At 44.6% G+C, this 23,782-nt stretch overlaps 1 protein-coding gene across 1 annotated transcript in view; it reads left to right on the plus strand.

Moving 5' to 3' along the window:
* Positions 1–23,782, plus strand: part of TEC (tec protein tyrosine kinase) — a 120,154-nt gene that overhangs the window by 60,963 nt on the left and 35,409 nt on the right. The window contains exon 3 of the mRNA XM_081088316.1: positions 18,551–18,655. Within this exon, the coding sequence (XP_080944442.1) occupies positions 18,551–18,655 (105 nt within the window). The remainder of the gene's footprint in view (positions 1–18,550; positions 18,656–23,782) is intronic.

The raw sequence follows: 23,782 nt of genomic DNA on the forward strand, positions 1-23,782 counted from the left end.
ATGTTTTAATTTGGCTGTGTTAAATTCATATTCTAACGTTTTCCTGGATTGAGTTCCGACTGTTCCGAGTGCTGGTGGTGACGCCACCACATGGACGCCATGCCCGTACCTGTGAATCAGTCATTCTGCTGTGGCATCAGGTGTCCAACAAGAGTCCCACTAACAGTAACTGCACTCATGACCTGCAGAAGTGAGAAAAAGCACAGGCGGCTTCTGTTTCAGAGCGTGAGGCATTTGAGTAGGACCAAAAGGTACTGAATGTGCATACCATTTGAAATCACCAATATTTGATCATTTCTGACTTAGAAAAATGGCAGTTTCTATGGTTTGACCTAATTCACCTTATGAATAGATAACAGAAGCCAATAGAAACTCTCTTTCTGAATCCACTCGAAAGCCTATGCTTGGTAATAGGGAGGTTTCAGGGATACTCGGTGTCGTTACTACGGTTACTCCTACAGGTTCCTCGAAAGCCTTCCAAGACTGGTTGCTATCAAGGGGGTGTGATGTGCTACCTCTGCACCGCTGGAGGGGAGGCGAGGGGGTCAAGGAAGAGAAAATTCAACAGATTATGCCGCCACTGCAGGTGCTGCTAGGCTGGCAGTCAGTGGCCTGGCTCCTGGGCTGGGGGGACTTGTATTCGGCATGGAGGGGCATCTCTCAGAGTGTCCATGTATTTTGCAACTTGCATTAATTTTTACTAGAGTATTTGAGAGTTAAGTGCATCAGCAATAGCAAACGAAGAGGGCATGGATAGTTTAATTGTGGCCCCCAGCTGGGATAGCCAATAAAGAGAGCTCTGCAGCCTGGAATTCTATATCTTCACTTGTCCTTGGTGAGTAGGTTTAATCTTAGTGCCACATTTGTAAAATGCAGATGCTGAATAACTCATGATTTCAGCAAGGTCAGTAGTACATATAATTAATTATGGAGTTCGATGGTTGCAGGAGGCCGTGTAAACATGACCTCTAAGACAGTTGTGTAAACATCAGGGATTGCTGTTTCTTCTTCTGAATCCAGGTGGCACTTTACCACAGGATGGCCAGAGCTTTACTAGTAGCAGGCAAGTAATGTGCTCATCCCCACTTTTTATCTGTTTATAATGGTACATTTCTTTCTGTAGTTTCATAAAAAATTGTAAGTAGACCCAACTACAGCTTCGATCAGGATTTCAAAAAATGTGATAGGAAGAAGTATTTTTGACTTCTATTATGGAAAGTTTCAAACATATTCAAAAGTAGACAGAATAGTACAGTGACCCTCATGTACCCACCATTCTACCCAATAACCCTGACTCATACTTCCCCCACCTCCGTTATCTTCAGTAGAACCTTACTGCTATCACCACACCTCAAAACATATCAACAGAACCTCCTTGATGTCATCCAGCATACCCAGTTCATGGACGAAATTGTTTTAAAAATAATTTTATCTCTAGCCCTAGCTGGTTTGGCTCAGAGGATAGAGGGTCAACCATGGACTGAAGAGTCTTGGGTTTGATTCTGGTCAAGGGCATGTACCTCGGTTGCAGGCTTGATCCCCAGCATTGGTTGGGGCTCATGCGGGTGGCAACCAATCAATGTGTGTCTCTCACATCGAGGCTTCTCTCTCTGTCTCTCACCCTCCCTTCCACTCTTCTCTAAAAAAAAAAAAAAGCAATTAAAAAATATCATTGGGTGAGGATTGACCAAAATAATAATAATGATTTTATCCCTAGAATATTCCCACTTGAGGGGTTGTGCTACAAAAGTTTTCCAGAAATTGATCAATTGTAACACAAAGTGAATATTCCCATAGAAACCCTAGTAAAAGCAGTGATTTGAACCCATTAAGCCCACAGAAATCCATTTCTGTATACTCTGTATACTTCTCTTTGAATATGTTACTGAGAGGAGAACTGATGGCCAATTCATCTTCTCTTCCTAGAGACTTAGATCGAAGGTACATGTTTTCTCTTTCTGGCCAGCGTTCCCATGGTGATTCCTTGTCCCCACGTCCACCTCCTCACTCTCCCACTCACTCCCCCTTTCATTCCTCAAAACCACCCTAGAAGCAAAAGAAGGAACTTTTCCCAGCGCAGCCAATGATCTTTTCAGGGGGGAAAATAGGAGGGGTTGTTGCTCCCTCTGGGGCGGCAGGCATTACAGGGAAGCTGCCCACATATGCAGTTTAATAACAAACACATAAAAGTATTTAGAAAGCAAACTGCAGTGCGGTCCCTTTAACACGGAGAGAGCTGTAGAAATCTTTTGTGTGGTCCAGGAGAAGAAGCTCACGTAAAGACCAGGTCAATGCTCCCCTTTTCAGGACCCTAGCAAAGCTCAGTTCCACTTTAAATCAGTGGTGTTTCCAATTCAGACTTGCCTTCCATTCACATCAGATAAGCAGAGAGAGGGGTTTTTCTGAGTGGAGGAACTGGCCTGGTATGGGCCATGTGGAGGTAAAATTCCCTAGAGGCTTTGAGCCTTTGGAATTTTCTACTGCCCAGAACCAGTCCTGCCTGTAAGTCCTGGCTCAGCCTCCTAGGGTGAGGCTGTGCGGCCATGGTCACAGGGCTTTCCCGCTCCCAGAGCTGTCATTATCCCTTCATCAGTCCATGTGGCCATGGCAGGAATACTGGCGCAGGGGTACTGGTGCTGCAGCAGTAGGTTCATGCCACAGAGCATGTCGCCGTGTGTCGGCATTACTAGTTGTCACTGCCACCCACCACGTATTCCGGAAATTGAGTTTTTTATCGTGCTTTGCTTGCTGAGCACCCACCCTCACCCACCAGAAACTCACAAAGCTTATCTACCCAAGTTCCTCTTGATAAGAGATTGTGTTTGTGTGATTGTGGTTGTTTCCACTTTTGTAAAGCTATAAAGTGTCATTAAAAAACAAACGCATCCCGAACACCTGAAGTAGCCACTGAGGAGCCTCAGGACACGCACACACACACTCACACTCACACTCACACACAGGCACATGCATACACATTCACACTCACACAGACCCAGGCACACAGAATCTTTAGTACAGATGCAAAGTGCTACTTACTAGTCAGTGTTAACCGTACAAACCCAAGACTGAAATCTAGGTTAAAGTGCCTGCCTTCTCTTTTGCTGCTTAAAAAAGCAAGTTGAGATTTGCAGTGACGTCCCATGATTGCCATCTCTGTGGTTGAGGAGGGTCCCTGACAGTGGCTATGAGCATCTCTGAGGATTGTAACGTGACAGTGGAACAAAGGGCAGAGGAAGCAGGGCCTCTTAGGTCCTGAAGACTCTTGGCATGCCCGTGCCCACCTGGTATGGTATAAATCAAGCCAGCCACAACTCTTCTCTGAAGTAGTCAAGAAAAAGTGATGGCTGTGACTGGATGTGGTGAAAGTAGACCTGAGGAAGGCCTCCTCCCGCTTAGCCGACACCCCTCCTACTCATCGATGTCCTCTTTCATCCCTTGACTTATTCACAAAGTCATTGGGCACCTGCCATGTGCCAGGCTACCCACACCAGGCACTGCTGTTGGTGCTGAGGAGGCAGGTGGGTATGTCTTCACTGAGCTTTGTCATGCCTGCCTCAAAGAAGGCGGTGATGAGAAAGGAAGAAAGAAGAAGATATGATCAGATACCAGTTTTGGGGGTGGTTAGGTGTTCACTTTATTTTTTAACCAGAAATTCATATAATACTGGATGAATCAAATGAATGGATGAGTTCTCTCTCTCTTGGGATAAATCCTTCATTTAAATGAGAGCTGATTGAGTGCCTACTTCTGGCCCATTATAAACTGAGGCTATTTTGTTTAGTCGTTGTACCTATTGTTCTCTTTCATTCCTTTTGTTTGTTCTTTTTTAAGTCTGTGATTTAGAACACTAAAGTTCTAGCAAAGAATTTCATAGTTTCCAACACTTCCCAGGTTTCAAGGTCCCTGAGGGCAGTAACCATATTTTTTCAGTTTTATTGGGGTATAATCAATAGGCAATAAATTGCCTATATTTAAATTGTATTATTTGATAAATTTTGACATGTATATAGCTGTGAAACCATCACTATCATAAGATAATGAACATATCCATCACCTCGTAACATATCCATCACCTCGTAACATACCCATATCCTCATACCTCTTTGTATTTCATACCTCCCCTCTCATTCCCGCTCCCCCTAGATAATCACTGACCTGATTATTGATACTATAGATTAGTTCGGATATACCAGAATTCTAGAATAAGCAAACTCATATAACATGTGCTCTTTTTAAAATGCTGTAGCTTTGCCCTGACCAGTGTGGCTCAGTGGATAGAGCGTCGGCCTGTGGATTGAAAGGTCCCAGGTTCGATTCCGGTCAAGGGCATATACCTGGGTTGTGGGCACATCCCCAGTAAGGGGTGTGCAGGAGGCAGCTGATTGATGTTTCTAGTTCTCTATCCCTCTCCTTTCCTTGCTGTAAAAAATCAATAAAATACATTTAAAAAATAAATGAAAATACATTAAAAAAATAAAAATAAAATGCTGTAGCTTTTTTCATCCAGCATACTATTTTGAAATACAGGAACCTCGTTTCTTGAACTTAATTCAAGAAGGTTCCAGAAGGCTGTTCGAATCATTTTTTTCCTATTAGAAATAATGTAAATTGAATTAATCCATTCCAGACTCCCAAAGGATTCCCTGTTTTAACCTTTCTTATATACAGTACATGTCTATTGTGCTGTTTAACCTATTAAACACTTTAAAAACAAAAAGGACATGAAATGTAAATGAAAATTTAGCAAAAAGGAAATGTACAGTAAAAAAATGAAAATGTCACAATAATTATAAGCAGCAACAAAGGCAAAAAAAAAAACCCCATGAAAATATTCACAGCACAATATCCTGAGATTTTAACAGTGATAAACTGACTCACCTTTGTCACCTGAGAGATGTGTGACTCATCAAACAAGCAACAGCATGAAAGGGTTTTCCGGTTGAGAAGCGAATTGTTTGAGATGGGAGACATTCGAGAAATGAGATTCCATGGCACATCCATTTTGTCTCACCAGTATTCCACTTTTTAGTACCCTGAAGAATTCCATTGTCTGGCCATACCACAAATTTTTATCTTATTCACCTGTTGATGGACTTTTGGGTTGTGTTCTGTTCTCTGCTATTACAAGTAAAGTTGCTATTAATATTCTTGTACATGTCTTTATGTGGTCAGAGGCCTTCATTTCTCTTGAGTAAATACAGTGCCTATGTTTTTTAACTTTCACATCTGTTGTGTTTAGCACATTATCTAGCATATAGTTGATGCTCAGCAAATATTGTCCTAAGTAGTTTGCTGGAGTGGAGTCTTCCTGCATTTCTATGGTAATTGATAGATAAGACTAAATTACTTTTTAAAAATAACTACTTAAAATATTGTTTTGTTTCAAGAGAAAGAGTGTTCTGCTATTATCCTTTTTCTCTAGTTCTGTGATATTTTATGCACTATAGTCAAGTTTAATTGTCTACTCCTGTAGTTTTTGAGTTCTTGGAATATTTATTGAAATCCTCCAAGGGTAAAGTGGAAAAAAAAGCTGATATATTAACCTAAAGAAATAGTGTAAAAGCCACTAATATTTAAAAGATCTTTGTTAAATCCTTTTTTTCTGGCTGAGTTTTATAACAAATCAGAGACTGCATGGTTGAAAACACTAAGAATCTATTTGTGGAGGAAAAGGTTTAATACGGAAATATTTTAGAATTCTTATATTTAAAGGCACAAATAATTATACTGAATAACTTATATTAGTGATTACATTGTGCTGAGTGCTTTATGAGCATTAATTTATGTAACCTCATGGGGCAGTACCTGGCCCTCAGTGCTGTTTAAACCTTATTTATTATTATGTTTATTATTTGAATCTTATTTGGTATTTTTAAGTTCACCCCACAGAATCTCATCAGTCTTACCTATGCTGCCAGATTCAGAGCCTAACTCCCAACACCAAGTTTCATATAAGTTATTTCTGAGTGAAACATTTCCCCATGCACCATTCTAGGCAGGAAATGTGTCCGGGTGGGAAGTCTGCCCCAGAAACAAAATGTTGCTATAAACATTCATTCCCTATTTCTGCATTTTCTGATATTGAAACTTGATGGCGGTAGGAACCAGTAGGCATCTGGGACTCGTGCCAGAATGCTTGTCACTGAGGAGAGGTGGCTAAGAATCGTTATGTGTAACATTCATGGGGGTTCCAGCTGAATGTATACCTGTGGATCGAATCCTGCTTCACAGAAATCAATTAACTCATGCAGTGGGAACCATACCAGGCAGAGCAGGTGCTGGAGGAATACAGTGACAAATACAAAAAATCAAGACCTCTTAGACTTGGATATGAAGAGATATTTTAACCCAGTATTGCCCAAACCTTAGTCTTTATGCATGTGACTTACATTATTTTGACATATATTTGTATAGTAATGTAGTAATTTGCTTAATGTTTTCCTTTGAATAATTTCACATTTATTCCTTAAATACACTGATTATTAAAAGAAAACTGTATAAGTAAGTGAAAAACCATTAATAAAAGGTAACCATAAAACTAAATACAATAAAAGTAAATCTTTGTTCAAATCCCACCTGAAACCACCTCAGTTAACAACATATAGCGTGCTTTCGGATATACCGATTTAGCTCAACATGTTCCTTTTCTGGATACAGAGTCTGAAGTATTGAGCAGCTGAGATATGGGATCTTCTTATTCAAGGTAGCTCACTACCGTAATATACAGTCCCCTCAAACCCAACAAGTTTACACAATAGAAGGTTTATTTCTTGCTTACGTTATGTTTAACTACCTTCCACATGGAGATTCAGGGATCCAGGCTCCTTCCATCTAGTGGCACCATTGTTTTTGTTGTTATTTGTTTGTTTTATAAACTGCTTTATTGATATATAATTCACATACAATTCACCCCTTTAAGTTGTGCAATTCAGTGGTTTATAGTATGTCTACAGAGCTGTGCAACTGTCACTACAGTCAATTTCAGAACATAGTCATTACCCCACACAGAAATCTTGTACCTGTTAGCAGTCCATCGTCTTATAGTCTTGTCTGGTGGAATCTTCCACTGGGTCTTCTACATCCAACTGGGAGGCAAGGGAGGAGATGGAATATGGTCAATGGGCGGGAGGTTTTAGAGGCAGGCAGTGGAGTTTCACCACTTCCATCTCCACTCCCTTGGCCAGAGCTCAGTCCTGTGGCCTTGCCTGAACGAATGGAAAAATGCAGCCTATCTGGGCACTGAGGGAGAAGAGGAAAACATGGCTATCTCAGATCACTGGCACCGTCGCTACTCCAAAGCATTTGTAATCTTTGGATTGAATGTATTAATTCTGAAATTTCTTGAATTGGGAAGTCTGTTACATGAAACTTATGAAGGAGCCACATACATTTATTTCTATATAACTCATTCCATTTTTTACTAATTTTAAAAATTAAAATAGGTAAATCACTTTTAGATTTATTTAAAAACACTTAAATGTTAGTATGTTTTGCTTTCAACTGTCATAAACATACCTGGTACCAGCTTTTAGAAGTGCCTTGGGGAGTTGGGAAGAGGGTTTGCCAAGAGTATAGCAAAGTCATAAGAGGAATGACCACTCAGGAAAAAACAAACAAGCTAGAGCTAAAGCTTTAAATACAGTAAAACACACAAACAAACAAAAAACAAACTCCAGAAACTTTATGATAATTTACATCAGCACAATCTAATATGAAGTTTATTCTGTGATTTTAGAAATGGAATTTTTTGCCTTTTGATTTCTTATAAATTTATAGAGATTTTTCAACACCCTGTTTTTATTCTGGATAGTACATTAAAAGTCATCATTTTCATAAATCTTCATGCCCATGTCTATAACTACTGGCTTCTTAATGTAAATGTGCTTTTTTGTTTGTTTGTTTGTTTAAAAGCATTTTACAAAATGTGAAGTTCCTATGTCAGAAATTCTGATTATGAGCTGGTTGAAGGGAGGGAAAAATATTAGGATGCCAAGTTTTCATTTTTGCTTTCTTTCATTTTTCACCAGAATTTAGTCATTGGTAAAGAGAGGGCATTTGATCATAGAACCATCAAGTTGGAAATGACTTTATATTTTATTTATTCTACTTCTCTTGATACCAGGAAGGTCTCCATTAAAATTATTCCCAATAGCCACAGGAGAAAGGCAAAATCCCTCCTGAGGTTTTCCTTGAGTCTCCTGGCTGACGTGTCCTGCTGCACTTGAGTTCTATTCTTTTAACTCTGTTCTGAGTGGAAAGGGAAGAGCTACCCTCATGCACAGAATAGGCTTTTTGGCTCATTTGCGATTTTTAGTGTAGAATGTGCCATCTTTCTTCCCTTTTCAAGAGTTAATTGGAACTCCTTCGCCTTTTAGTATTGACCCATCTGAAGTTTTATTGTCCGTATCATCATTCCTCTCTTTAACCTTAACAAATGTCTGGTTGTAAAATCCTTGAGGTTAAGAAATTTTACACTTTAAAAAAATCTCCATCGTGATCCTTTGGTTTCTAGGCCTTGCTGAAGGTAGAAGGAAGTCATAATCAATCTTTGGTAATTGTGGCTGAATGAAGGTCTCGTTGGCATGTAGTGTTAGCAGTAGGTGTTGGTGCTGTCCATCTGCCGAGGACGGCAAGTTCTAGGAATTTTATTGATATATTATTGTATGTAATATGTGTTTTGTCTGTATTCTCTGGAGCAGCGGTTCTCAACCTGTGGGGTCGCGAACCTTTGGGGGTCGAATGACCCTTTCACAGGGGTCGCCTAAGACCATCGGAAAACACATATATAATTACATATTGTTTTTGTGACTAATCACTATGCTTTAATTATGTTCAATTTGTAACAGTGAAAATACATCCTGCATATCAGATATTTACATTACGATTCATAACAGTAGCAAAATTACAGTTATGAAGTAGCAACGAAAATAATTTTATGGTTGGGGATCACAACAACATGAGGAACTGTATTAAAGGGTCGCGGCATTAGGAAGGTTGAGAACCACTGCTCTGGAGGGTCCCTTGTCTCTACACTCTGCCGTGCCAGCAGCCATCTTTGGGGTTGTGTTTGTGGACTGTTTTCATTGTTATGCCCTCTTGAGAAAGAACAGGCTGAATGAACACAAAACCATCTAGTGGTGCCAAATGGAGGCCTAATGACAGGATGGCAGGGTGTGTGCAAGCAGAGGTTCCATGGTTGGAATTGAAAGGGTAGGAGAGGCATCACAGGGCACAGAGCACGTGGACACCGGAAGAACTGGCTTTGGGAGAGGGTTTCAATTCCAGCAAACCCTTCCATCCATCTCACTCAAGTAATGGGGTTCATTTAATCTTATTTATTGTATAGCTCCGTTTGTATTTAATTTGTGAATGGCTTTGGTCTTATAGTTGTTAAGAGCTATAAGCATAGGGAATTTCCACTGAGTTTATGTTTGTACTTAGTAAAATGGTATCAAGGTCTATGGGGCACTTAAGAATTCAGGGTTGGAATTAGAGGTCAAATCTTGGTTTATTGTGACCTTTTTTGGTCTTATTATGACTTTTGGCAAGCTAATTATATTCTCTAAGTTCTCATTTTTTAATCTGTTAAATGGGGTGGCAAGAGTTCTCCTGTTATATGAAGATTCACTGAGTTATCCACATGAAGAGGTACAATGCCTAGTTCATAGTGAGTGCTCTATACTTGTTAGATTTTGACATATAATAATTTTCTTTTTTATAATAAGCATCCAAAAATATTCCAGCTTGAGAGACCTGGAGTCAGGTAAAGGCTTTTGAAAGATCTGGGTTCAATTCTGGCTCAGCCTCTTAGCCAGTCTCATAACTGCTCTTTCCTAACAACTTCTTGGTGTTGTTGTGAAAACTAATTAATAGTAAATGTTGCCATTTAGGGAGTGACTTTCCCAGGCCAGACGCTGTGCTGAGCACCTATGTACGCTTATCTTTTTATTCCTGTTAAAAGCGAAACAAAGTGAGTAGTATTATCCTATTCCTACAGAGAAAGGACCTGAGAGGAGACAGCTTGCCCTCCACCATAGGACTTCTGAGTGGCAAAGCAGAGGCTAGAGTCAGGGTCTGCCTGTCTTCAAGGCTCGCGCTCCCTACCTGAGGTCCTATTGCAATGCAAAGGTGATGCATGCAGCCAGTTCCTTCTGTGGCAGGCAGCTGGGAATTGCCACATTAAGAATAAAAGTTGTGATGGGAAAAAGGGAGGGTCATTTGCAGTATGGAGGAAAATTCTGGTATATCTTTAACTGTGCAGAGTGGACATCCGGGGGAAGGGTGTGGAAGGTGGACATGAGGATATCTTGACGATTAACAGCTGACTTCTCAAATTCACCTGGGGCTGGCCCTGGATACTTGTGTGTCTTTAAAAATTTTAAATTTTGTTAGTTTAGTATTGATATTGATATTTTAAAAATACCGAGTATTCTGGAAATAAAAGAAAAACACTGTACCTTGTAAGACTTGCTGGGAGACAGGATCTCAAGCTTTGTGAAATGTACAAAAGATGTGCAAGAAAGGAGATATATAGATATTAGAGACCTGATGCATGAAATTCGTGCAAGAGTAGGCCTTCCTTTCCCAGGCTGCTGATACCAGCTTCCCTCTGGCACCCAGGACCCAGGCTTTCCTCTGGCTGCCAGCAGGCACCCAGGACTCGGGCTTCCCTCACAGCCCTGGCTTCATCTAGAAAGTCATCTGGAAGGACAGCTGATCTAATTAGCATATTACGTGTTTTTTTTTTTTAATTTTTTAATTTTTTTATTATAGACAGGTGTCTCAGTACACAAATTCGTGCACAGGTGGGGTCCGGCTGGCCCGGTCCCCATTGGGGTGGACTGGGGCCAGGCCTTTCCAGAGGAGGAGATGGCGGGAGGTTGGCTGGCCGGTCCGGCTGAGGGGAGGGGCTGAAGGCAATTGGCCGATGGGCCCTGCCCCAGATTGGGGTGGGGGGGCCGATGGGGCACAGGGCTGGCTGTGGAGGGGCTGTGGGAGGTTGGCCGGCTGGCTCCACCTTCTGATTGGGCAGGTTTGCTGGCCCCAGTGGGTGTCATAGCAATGAGTCGCTGGCTATACATACATATATATATGTATACACACACACACACATATACATACTTATATAATATATATATGGCCTATGCATGCTTGTGCGCACATGCACACACACACACACACACACACACACACACACATAGAGTGTCACTCATACTTCATTGCAGACCGGCTCAACATACTGCTTAATATACTTCTACTAAATGCCAAGCAGCCTTCTCAGCTTGGAGGATTCAAAGATGAGGAAGAGGAGGTCTCAGCTTCATTGGGATTGTTAGTCTAGTGGGCAGGGTGAAGGCTATAGAAATAGAAGAAAAACTTCACGTGAAAAAAGCAATGATCTTGAATATTTCTTCTTGGGCCACAATATTAGCAGTAATATATAGCACACATCAGTGATCATGAAGTAATTTTCTTATCAAAGGAATTCTAAGAAGAAGTAGAGATAAACTGTATGCTATGTGTCCTTTCTCGGATTAACTGCTTAACCAGAGTGTGAGGGCCAGGTGTGAAGAAGCAAGGTGTTTGGGGTGTACATGGCTTTTCTATTTTTGGGGGTGTACATGGCTTACCTCAGGGTTTCCTAGGATGAGTTTCTTAATTTTTCCACCCTTTTCTTCCTCGGTCCTGCCTAACCTCTCAGGGTTACCCCGAGGTGTGCCTAGAGCAGCTGTGGGCAAACTACGGCCTATGGGCCGGATCCGGCCCGTTTGAAATGAATAAAACTAAAAAAAAAGAAAAAAAAGACCGTACCCTTTTATGTAATGACTAGAGGCCCGGTGCACAAAAATTTTTGCACTGGGGGGTGGGGGGGGGAGTCCCTCAGCCCGGCCGGCCTGTGCCCTCTCGCAGTCTGGGACCCCTTGGGAGATAATGACCTGCTGGCTTAGGCCTTCTCCCGGGTGGCAGAGGGCAGGCCCAATCCCTAGGTGCAGCCCCTGGTCGGGCTCAGAGCAGGGCTGATTGGGGAGTTGGGGCGCCTTCCCCTGTCATGCACAGAGCAGGGAAGATTGGGAGGTTGTGATGCCACCCTCAGTCACACTCAGGGTAGGGCTGATTGGGGGGTTGGGGCACAGCCCCTGTCACACTCAAGGCAGGGTTGATGGGGAGGTTGCGGCGCCACCCCTGTCATGCACAGAGCAGGGCCAATCAGGGGGTTGGGGCGCTGCCCCTGTCACGCACAGAGCAGGGCCCATCAGGGGGGTTGGGGCTCCGTACCCTGTCACGCACAGAGCAGGGTCAATCAGGGGGTTGGGGAGTTCCCCCCTATCAGGCACAGAGCAGGGCTGACCAGGGGGTTGAGGAGCTCCCCCCTGTCACTCACAGAGTAGGGCCGATAGGGGAGTTGGGGCACCGCCCCCTGTCACACTCAGGGCAGGGCGGATCAGGGGGTTGGGGCTCCACCCTCTATCACCCACAGAGCAGGGCCGATCAGGGGGTTGGGGCGCCGCCACTGTCACACTTAGGGCAGGGCCGATGGGGAGGTTATGGTTCTACCCCATCACACACAGAGCAGGGCCCGTGTGTGTGTGTGTGTGGGGGGGGGGGTTGGGGCGCCGCCCTCTATCACTCACAGAGCAGGGCCGATCAGGGGGTTGGGACGCCTTCCCCTGTCACGAACAGAGCAGGACGGATAGGGAGGTTGTGGCCCTGCCCCCTGTCACACACAGAGCCGCAGGGCGATCAGGGGGTTTGGGCGCTGCCCCCAGTCACGCTGATCCCGGTGCTGGGAGGCCTCGCGGCTCCGCTGAGCCCAGTGCTGGGAGGCATATTATTACCCTTTTACTATATAGAATAGAGGCCTGGTGCATGGGTAGGGCTGGCTGGTTTGCCCTGAAGGGTGTCCTGGATCAGGGTTGGGGTCCCCACTGGGGCGCCTGGCCAGTCTGGGTGAGGGGATGATGGCTGTTTGGAGCTGGTCACACACCCTTCAGGGTGGGGGTCCCCACTGGGGTGCCTGGCCAGTCTGGGTGAGGAGCTGAGGGCTGTTTTCAGGCCTACTGAAGCTCCCAACTGCTCCTTTTTTCTTTTTTCTTTTTTATGTTCTGGGCCAGGTTTAGCTCTGGCTACAACTCTGAGGCCTCTGCTGCTGAAAACAGGTATCTGGTTTGTTTAGGTTCTATAATCGAAACTCTGTATCAACTCCAGCTCTGAGATCCCGGCCGGCTGGAAGCTGGTTTCTGGGGTTTTGTTTAGCTTCTATATTTGTTACAATGTTTCTTAAACTGCAAGCTCAGAGGCCGGCAAGGCAGGTGGGGAACGTTGGAGTCCTCTGTCACTGAAGCAAGCAAGCCTCATGTTCAGTTTAAGCTGCCTGGCTGCTGGCTGCCATCTTGGCTGGCAGTTAATTTGCATATCTCCCTGATTAGCCAATGGGAAGGGTAGCGGTCGTATGCCAATTACCATGTTTCTCTTTTATTAGATAGGATGTTTCCTTTAATTTATATTAGTTCACACAAACACTCCATCCATGCTTTTGTTCTGGCCCTCCAGTCCAGTTTAAGAACCCATTGTGGCCCTCGAGTCAAAAAGTTTGCCCACCCCTGGCCTAGAGTCATGCACTACTAAATATACTGTATATGTCTTATGAAAAGCAGAATTCTCTTGAACTATATAAAGACAGTGCTAAGCATGTCTGTGTTTGAGCAGCTCCCTCCAAACATATCCACCTGGCTGTCCAATAGTCAACTCAAACAGCATTCCCAGCCTTGCCTTCAAACCTGATCCTCTCTCAGCAGCAGTCCTATGGTGGGTTATGGTATCTGTCTACGGCACTCAAACTCAGAATACTCGAGGCTCCTTAACTGCTTCTCCCCTCTTAATCCCCAACTCTAATTGGTCACAAAGTCATGTGGACTCTACCTCCTAATACTCTGGCATCCCTGCTTCTCTCACCTTACTTATTGGGCTCACCACCTCATTATCCCTTACCTGAACTCTTTAAAAAAACTTTTTTTTTATTGATTTCAGAGAGGAAGGGAGAGGGAGAGAGAGATAGAAACATCACTGATGAGAAAGAATCATTGATTGACTGCCTCCTGCATGCCCCACACTGGGGATTGAGTCCACAACCCAGGCATGTACCCTGACTGGGAATCGAACCGTGACCTCCTGGTTCATAGGTTGAAGCTCAACCACTGAGCTAGGCCAGCCGGGTCCTCACCTGTACTCCTGTAGCAGTCTCCCCGCTAGCCACCTGCCTTCACCCATCCCCCACACTGCCATTAATATCTTTTTGGGAAAACAAACCTCAATTTAACACTCCTCACTCCCTGCTTAGAACCGCTAAGAATAAATCAAACTCCTTAGTCTGGCATATAAGCATTTTTCTAACTTGGTCTCAACCTTTTTGGTGTCATTTCCTATACTTCCCCTGCCCCACTCTGAGCCTCAATCATAATTTCTTTCTGTTCCCTAAATAAATGCTTCCCCGCCCCCTCCCTCTCTCTTTCTTCACTTTCTCTACAGGAAACTCTCCTACTTATCCTTTAAAAACCAAATCCAAATATCACTTCCTCCCTGAACCGTCTCCAGCCTCTCCTGGCCCAGCCACTGCCCCTCCCCAGCGCTCCTCATGCTCGCTGACTTCTTCATCATTCATCATTCCTCGATGATGAGTCATCCCCCCAGCCCCTCCACCCACCATGCTACTGTGAACTCCTCCAGAGGAGACCCTCAGCCCCTTCCAGAACGTTGAAGCCTCTGTGCTGGATGTCTCATCAGTGTTTGCTGGTGGGATGGATAACATAGTGAAGGAGCAATCTAAATTCGAACTTTCATCCTCCAACTTCATAGCAAGGTATTTGGATCAATAAGCCCAAATATTAGTACCGTAACATAATTATATTAATTAACATAATCACAGAACATGAACTCAGAGGGTGTAAGTAAACTCACTATAAAAGTCAGCCCCTCTTCTGTATAGATGGGCCTGCATCTAACAGTTGCCTTTAGTCACGGGGGCAGGTGGTGGGTGGAGAAGGGTGCTGTGGAAGCAGACCGTACATAGCCCATGGCTCGAGGGCTGAGAGAGCTGGCAGGTGGTCCACGATCCCAGAGCAATGTCTGAAAAGCCCATGATGTTAACAGTGACTTTCTCCAGGGTTGGGGATGGAGGGTCGTTTGACCCTCTGTTGCTGTTAGTATTTTCTAAGGCTTCTGCAGTGATGTGTGACTGGTCAATAGGAGGATGCTGCTCTGGCTTTCTCCTGCCCATTGACTGGTGCAGGCCCCAGGGACGGGGTGGGATGGCCCTGTTTGGCCAGACCTTTCAGCAGGGGCCGTGGGTTCTTCATAAGCTGACCCCGATCGATCACCTCCCATCCTGCTGCATGCACCTTGTGCATCAGCCATCAAATCGTTTTGTTGTTGTTGTTTTTGCTACTTATTTTAGGTAGCAAACACTTACAGATGTCACACTACAGGTCAGACACTCTCCTAAGCACTTTGCAAATACTCATTTAATTCTCAGAGCTCTGCAATAGTATCGATGAAGTAGATACTGTTATAATTTCCATGTTACAGATGAGGCAACTGAGGTCATTCTGGAATATGTTTTTCTTCACGTGTGCTGTTCGTTTCCTCCCTACCATGCATCGGAATTTCTCTGCCCAAATTGTCATTTAAGCCAGAGTTCCTCTGTATTCTCTTAGCATCTTTTTAATCTACGGTACTTACTATATTTTACAGGCTCAGGCACAAATAGGTTTACAGTTGTTTGTGTGGAAAATAATGCTATAATAATACAAGAATAAACTCTGTGCTTCGCATGCTCACAACTGTAAACCTACTTTTGCCCCACCCTGTATAATAAATACTGTTTTTCTGTCTCAGAGGTAGAGATGGGAAAGTTGCTTAATTTTAGTGTCTTCCCTCTGTGAAATGTGTCTGGTATCGCTGACCTCACAGAGTGGCCGTGAGGATTAAAGGACCCAATAGTTGGACTCTACGCTTAGGACATGAGCTTCCCCGATCTGGACTTTGTGTATTCCTGGACACCGTTGCTGACACGGGGCAGGTGTGCCCTGTGGGAAACTGAGGGAAGGGAGAGAAGGAAAAACAGATGACCCCCCAAGTCAAGGCCTCTAAGGGAGAAGGGTGTCGGCACCCCCAGATGTCTCAGAAAGGTGTGAGCGATGACCACTGAGCAATGGCGGTTGGGTTTGTTCGTGATGATGTTTTTGAGAATGGCTTTAGCAGGCTGTGGTGACGTGGGCTGCAGATTGCAAGTGGTGAAGGAGGAGTGGGTGGGAAGGAAATGAAAGGCTGAGGGTGCGATCACATTTCCTTTCAGGAAGGGAAGAGAAGCGTTTGGGCCGTGGCAGGGCCAGAAGAAGGGCTCTTGGTGTGGCTGGGAGAGGAGGTGGCTCTAGGCAGGGGGAGGACATGCCTTGGAAGGGCATGGCTGGGGAGAGTGTCCCTCCCTCTCTCCTGACTACAGCTCCGTCCATGCCCAGAACCCTGACTGCCCCCTTGGGGACTTTTCTCCATGAATTCTGTCACCTGCTTGCAGCTGGGGCATCCCAGGGTCCAGTGGACGTTGGGGTCAGCTGGGTAATGTGTGTCAATAGTCTGAGCTGCATTTTCCTCATCTGTGAAAGGAGGGGAATTTTGTGAGCAAAGTACCACCTACAGTATCTTAACTGTTGTAGCCTTTTAACCTCCTAGAAACAGAATGAAAGAGGAAAGGGAAAATCTTAAAATGCTTTGGACCTGCAGGAGGAGGGGTTTGGGGGTGTGTCTGTGGGATGGCAGCTCTCGTCCTCATAAAGTCGTGGGCAGTTGTCCCCTGCGAGAAGGGGACTGGGAAGGGTCTGTGTTCTGATGAGACCCAGGGTCCCATGGAGAACCCTGTGTTCTCTCTGCTAGAGAGACTCAGAAGAACCGAGATGTAGCAGTGCAGGTCTGGCTAAGTGTCAAGGAGACAGTGTTGTTTTTTGACCTTCTGCAGCCCGGCATGCAGGAACAGGGAAAGGTATGAATAGGGGTGCAAAAATGTCAAGGGATGTGTGGGCTTAGTGAGGCAGGTGGGGGGGGGGGGTAGAGCAGGGGAGAAGGGAAGAGAGAGAGAAGAAGAAGAGGGGAGGGGAGGGCAAGGGACAGGAGAAGTACTGGTGAAATGACCTCCAGAGCAGTCTAGTCAGATGGGAGCTGGTGGCCTGGGGCAGTTGGCAGGTCTGAAAGTTCTTTGGTGACAGTGAGGGTGCTGAGCAGGTTCCTGGGAGCGGGTAGGGGGCTCAAAGATTGGGGCCAGAGGGGCATTTCAAAGTATTAGATGAAGCAATCTTGAATGACTGGGGCCAGGGAATGGCTGAGCTACCCCCAATACTACACTTCTTCATTTGTCTATTTTTTCTTCTATTCTGTATATCTACCCCCCATCCCGTCCCCTGAGTAGCCTTAGTCTTTACACAGCTTTATCTGTGGCATGTCTCAATTAATATTATTCAGCGAACATTCTTTATTTCTACATTGTATTTGCAATATTTTTAATGGATACAATATATCAAGTTATCTTTGCACATACTATTTTGTACTCCTTTGGATTTTTTCTTGGGATAAATTCTCAAATGTGAGCTTACTCATGTGAGTAATCTCAGTTGATGTGAGTGCTTTTTTTGGTGGGGAGGGGTATCTTGATATGTCATTCGGTGTCTGCTGCAGGGAGATTTTCCGTGCAGGGGGAGGGAGGGAAATAGGGTAGAAAGTAGAACCTTCAATGAGAGTCTGAGTGGAGGCTTTATGAGGACGTGCTAAGGCCACCTTGCATCCTCCTGGTTCTGTGTGCTGGAGGGGACAGGTAACTGGCTACAGTTTGCTTCTGTAATTGATGCTATCTTTTTGGGGCTCTCATCAGGAAGTTGAAGAAGGGGAGGGGGAGTACATGGGAGAAAAAGGAGACATATGTAAAACTTTCAACAATCTACACTAATAATAGACAAACATGTAAATTGACCATACCTCCGCAGCACCACACAGCCAATCAGGAGCGAGTATGCAAATTAACCCAACAAAGCTGACAAGCCTGTGGGCAGCATGGCGATGACGCAGGCGTTCTGCACTGCTCCAGCCGCTCCAGGCCTCTGGGCAGCATGGGAAGGTGGAAAGGCGCCTCCAGGCCGGAGCGAAGGCAGTGCCGGCAGGCAGGGGAAGGAAGGCCCATTCTTGCATGAATCTCCGTGCATCGGGCCTCTAGTAAAGAATAAAAAAAAAAAGTTGAAGTTAAGATGTGTGTCTGAGATGGGAAGGCAACAATGAGAGGGAGTCCATTGTTCTGTTCCAGAGCTTTTGGGGGGCAAGAACAGAACCATTTCATCTTTAGAAATTAAAGGATTTAATTATTTTCATTAGAGTTCTCACAGTGTTAGTGTTTTGAATAATTTTAAGAAATTATAATATATTGAGTCAGTGATTTCATTAACAAATACTAACATTAATCACATTTTCTTATATCTTATGATTGTAATCGTTCTTTTTTTCTTTCTTTCAACAGAAAAAATACAGAAAGGGATTTATTGATGTTTCAAAAATAAAGTGTGTGGAAGTAGTGAAGAATGATGACGGTGTCATTCCCTGTCAAAATAAATATCCGTTTCAGGTGAGCTGGCATGTTCCGTGGCAGTGTAATTCTGGGCTTTTAGTCATACTCTTTGATATTATAGTTTCCTGTCATTGCTTTAGTGGTTGATTTTTTAAAAGTTCAGCTTTATTGAGGTATAATTGACACATCGGAATGGTATATATTTAAGGTGTAAAATCTTGATGTTTTGGTATATGTATATACGCTGTGAAATGGTCACCACTTCACATACCATTTTCTTTATTTTTTGTGTGAGAACATGTAAGATCTACCTTCTTAGCAAATTTCAAGTACACAGTACAGCATTGAGAACTGTAGCCACGATTCTGTGCATTAGATCCCCAGGACTCTCACCTTGCGTAACTGAAACACTTGGTACTGTTGGCGGCGACAGTAGCACCATAGAGTCAGACCAGACCTGGGTTCAGCAACCTCTGTACTTGAGTTCTGGCTAAGAAAGAATTCAGAGCCAAGACTCAACCTATAAAGCAAAGCTTATTTAGAAAGTCACAGAAGTAGAAGTGAGTTGTAGAAGAAATGGGCTCAGGAAACAAGTTACAGAGGCAAAAGAAGGGGCCCTTAGAGCTTACGGGAGAAGGAGAGAGAGAGAGAGAGAGAGAGAGAGAGAGAGAGAGAGAGAGAGAGAGAGAGAAGAGAAGAGAAGAGGAGGGGAGGGGAGGGGAGGGGAGGGGAGGGGAGGGGAGGGGAGGGGAGGGAGAAGAGAAAGAAGGGAAACTCAAAATTGGGGTGTGGGTATGCTACCTAGTGAGAGCCATACTGGGTCCTCTGCCTTGAGGATAAAATTATCTGAGGCCTCAGGGAAGGGTTCCATAGAATAGCGGTTGCCAACCGGTGGTCCCTGAGGTCCGAAAGGTTGGTGGCTGCTGCCATAGAATATTCATCAGCTCTCCAGGTGTGTCCTTTCAGGGTCGAGGTCTCCCTGATTGGTTGGCACCAGGGTCATTAGTCATGGCAGCTGGATCTGATGTCAGCCATGGCAGCCCTTGTCTGGATTTGCTGCTTTTCTGGTCCTGGAGCTGAAACACAACCAAGGCCTAGATGTATCTGATGTGGCTCAGAACCTCATGTCTTAGGGGCTTAGTGCTTAAGGGCTATTCTCTGGCCCCTTATCCATTTCCCCCAGGGCATCTACCACAAGACTAGCAACATGCCAAGGGAGGAAAGGTCAGGGGAAGATCAGAACTGCCTGGCCAGCACTATGGGAGGTCAGGGGGTTAAACTGCATGACCAGGGGTATGCTAGGGGAGGAAAGGTTACCCTTGGGGCTAGGTACTTGTTTTCACAGTTTTGCTTGTTGCTAGGCACCCGGAGCTTTCCGCCTGGTGACCTTATATGTACCTGGCCCATTGTCTTTTCTCTGCTCATGCCTGTCTAACTGCCTACCCCAGTACCCTTTGACCTGCATTTCCCCATTTTCCCATCTCCCAGCCCCTGACTTCCACTGTTCTATTCTCTGCTTCTGTGATTTTGACTCAAATTCCATATATAAGTGGGATCATAGAGTGTTTATCTTTCTGTGTCTGGCTTATCTCAGTTTAGTATACCAATAATGTCCTCCAGGTTCATCCATGTTGTTAAGAATAATAGGGTTTCCTTCTTTTCTTAAAGCTGAATCATATTCCATGGTATATAGACACACCACCTTTTCTTTATCCATTCATCTGTCTGGATATTTAGGTGGTTTGCATATGTCGGCTATTGCAAACGATGCTACAGTGAACACGGCAGTGCAGACATAGTGTCAAGATCCAGATTTTATTTCCTTCAGATAAATACCCAGAGTTAGGCTTGCTGGATCATATGGTAGTTGATTTTTAGTTTCATTTGTACTTTGATAGTAATTGTTTTTTTCATGAACTTTTTAAGTCTTGGTTGAAACATTAAATAAATATTTTACTGATTTCAGAGAGGAAGGGAGAGGGAGCGAGAAATAAAAACATCAATGATGAGAGAGAATCATTGATTGGCTGCCTCCTGCAGGCCCCACCCTGGGGATCCAGCCCAAAACCCAGGTATGTGTCCTGACTGGAATCAAACCGTGACCCCTTGGTTCATAGGTCGATGCTCAACCACTGAGCCACGTTAGCCAGGCTGACATGTTTTTGGTCTGTTAGATTCTATCAGTGCCCTGAGTTTCTAAGCCCCAGACCTAACGTGCTATTTATTATTCAGATTGGTCCTAGAGCAATCAGGAGAGGGAGCGGAGACGGAGACGGAAAAAAGTGGGGTGAGGTGTTTTCTGTGAATTTAAGACGCGGAGAAGGGGCCGCAGTGAGCCCCTGGAACAGAAATGAGATTCAAATGCTGCTTGTGATGCAAAATACATTAGCATTGCATGTCCATTAAAGTGTGCCTTTTAAAAAGTTTATGTTTTTTCATGTTTTCCTTCACAATGATTCTTTTACAGAAGGGAGGTAAATACACTGTCTCATTTATGACAGGAAACTGAGGTTCACAGATGTTAAATGACTCGTCCAGGGTCATTCTGTGAATGAGTAACCTCCCTACAACGCACATGTCCTGTCACTCCCAGGGATCAGTGTGGCATCCGGAGCATCCTTGTCACTCCCTGCCAGTCACGGTGCACACATGCCTGGGAGCCAGGCGTGCAGAGTTGGACCCTGGTATTCAGACCTTGAAGCGGGCAGACAGGACCTCTCCCCAACACCCACCCACCCCTTCTCTGGTCAAGGACATTTTTATGCTTTCCTTTGGGTAGTGAACATCTCCTGTGCAAGTCGCCTTTTACCCATAGCTATGGTCTCACTATGTGCTAAGGGGGAAAGTTGCAAAAGTGTTTTCAACATAGTAGCACAATGGAGAGCTTGGTTGTTTTTAATGGCTACTGCGAATTTATCAGTTCACATTTGAAATGAACGTTTACCAGTTGGGGAAATTAAGATATTCAAGCTTTAAAGCGGCATCTGGCTTTTTTCCACTCCGGTGGGAACAGCAGACTAGGAGAAAGGACTACGATTACTTTTCCTTTTCCCAGCCCCTCATTTTAGACCTGTCATTCCTTTGCTTGAAGAGGAGGGACAGTGTGGTGCTTAGAGAGGCAACTCTGAGGCCACACCCCCTGATTCGCCGCCGATGAGCTCTGCGACCCTGTGCAAGTTTAACTGCTTTTGTGTCTCTTTCCTCTTCTGAAAAATGAGAATAATAGTAATACTAGCATTCACTTCCTAGGGTTGTTGTGAGGGTTAACTAAGGCGATATAGAAATAGTTTAGATACACGGTGAGAGCAAGATAAGTGTTATTTGTGTTGCTAGAGAAAATGGGGCCTTGCAGTGTCGCGAAGAAAGAGTTTCAAAGGGCTCACGTGTGGGAGAAGTTAAGTTTTATCAGAAAGAAATATGCCCTCGGGGATGTAGTGGGCAGCAACTGTCCCGAGACCCTTACTAATCCTCCATGCATTTTCTTGGTTTCGGAAACAAGCAGGCTTTCTTTCAAACTGTCCAATCTTCTCCCTAAATCTTCTCCGGCTTGTGCTGGCCCTCCCCCCTCCAATCCCTTTCCTGGATTTTCCAGCGTTCTTTGCCTTTATCCTATCCCCCCCCTCCCCCCGCCCCATTTCCCCAGGCTAGACTCCTCCCCTTTGTGTTGCCGTTTGGGCTCCCTCTGCATATACCTTATGGTCCTGCTTCACCATCTGGCTTCTGTTGCGCATGCCTCAGCAGAGGTATTTCCCCACTGTGTCATCCTGCCCCCATCCCAGCCCCAGCGCACTGGCAGGTTGTCCCGGGGGAGTGTGGAAAGCAGTTCTTCCTGTCTGTTCAGGGATTAGGTCCCTTTCGTTGAGGAAGCGGTTGTCCCTTGGGGAGTCTGTGAAACTGCCCTTTCTAGTTAATCAGGCTTAAGTCTGATTTCATTTGCTCCCTTCCTTTGTTAATAACTAACTAGCTAACTAACTAACTAACTAACTACTGTAATAGCTATTATTATTGTTGTTATTGTTACTTCTCTTACTGCTGCTATTAACACTACACCTACCTCAGATCTAGAAGTAAGCCCAATTGAAATCTTGGTCTTGATTAGGAATGTTAAGTGCATATGTAATTGTGTGTGTGTGAGAGATTTCATTTGAAGTTTAGCAGAGAACCACTCTTATCACATGTCTGATGGCTGCTAGACATTTGCAGGGTGGCAGGTGGGCGTGGGGAGCTACGGTTCTCATGGTCTAGGCTCAGAATTAGAAGTTTTGCTTTCCAAGAGAAAGAGATCTGCCATGCACACTTTGGATCGGTTTAGAATGAGGAGGAAAATATGAGAACAGGAAGCATTCCACCCAGAACCATTTTTAGTTGTTGAGATGAATAAATACAAGAAAAATTAAAAAAACGCCTTAAAAATGAAGAAGAGGTAAACGTGAGCTTTAACTATGTGATTTAAACCAGCAAGATTTAAAAGGTACAACATACTCTCTTATTTTATTAAGTAGAACCTAAAGTTCGGGTTGTAGTTTCACGTCTTCACAGTGAAAGTTTGTATCACATGCAGATGCAATGCCAAAAAAAAAAAAAAAAAAAGGAAAAGCAAAGCAAAGCAGAAGTAGACATTTTCAAAAGACACTAAGAGAGAAAAAGAGGTTGCTTCCCAGCTCAGCATATTCTCGCCCAGGAAGGAACAGAGAACACAGGAGGAGGAGCCAGCTGCTTCCTTAGCTGAGTCTGCTGATGGCAAGGGGGTTCCCCAGGCGGTGGCATTTCTTTCCTGAGTTTTGAACCCAGATCTGTCTGTCTAACAGCTGTTAGATGCATTGTCCCTGAAGGTCTCTTGAATAAAGGAATGAGTGGATGAAGATGCAAATAGGAGGGAGGGTAACGACTAAGGATTGTTCCTAAGGGGGTGGTGGGGGTGTGTGTATTTCCTCCTCATTGAACTGTACCACAAGGTCTGCAAAGCTCTTCCCTCCCTGACACTGTCTGCTCTGGCAGGATGACTCACCAGAAGATGAGGCACACACTGAAGGGACATGGCTCCCTGCGTGCCCTCTGCCCCAGTCAGCTGTCCCCGGGTGACACGGAGGTGGCCTCCAGGTGTGCTTGGGGGTTTGCTGAGAGGAGGATACTGGACCCAGATAGCTCACCCACCGGCTTGCCTGAGATGCCAGCCACATTCAT

Source organism: Myotis nattereri (genome assembly GCF_964212035.1).
Source record: "Myotis nattereri genome assembly, chromosome: 1".
In the NCBI taxonomy this organism is placed as follows: domain Eukaryota; kingdom Metazoa; phylum Chordata; class Mammalia; order Chiroptera; family Vespertilionidae; genus Myotis; species Myotis nattereri.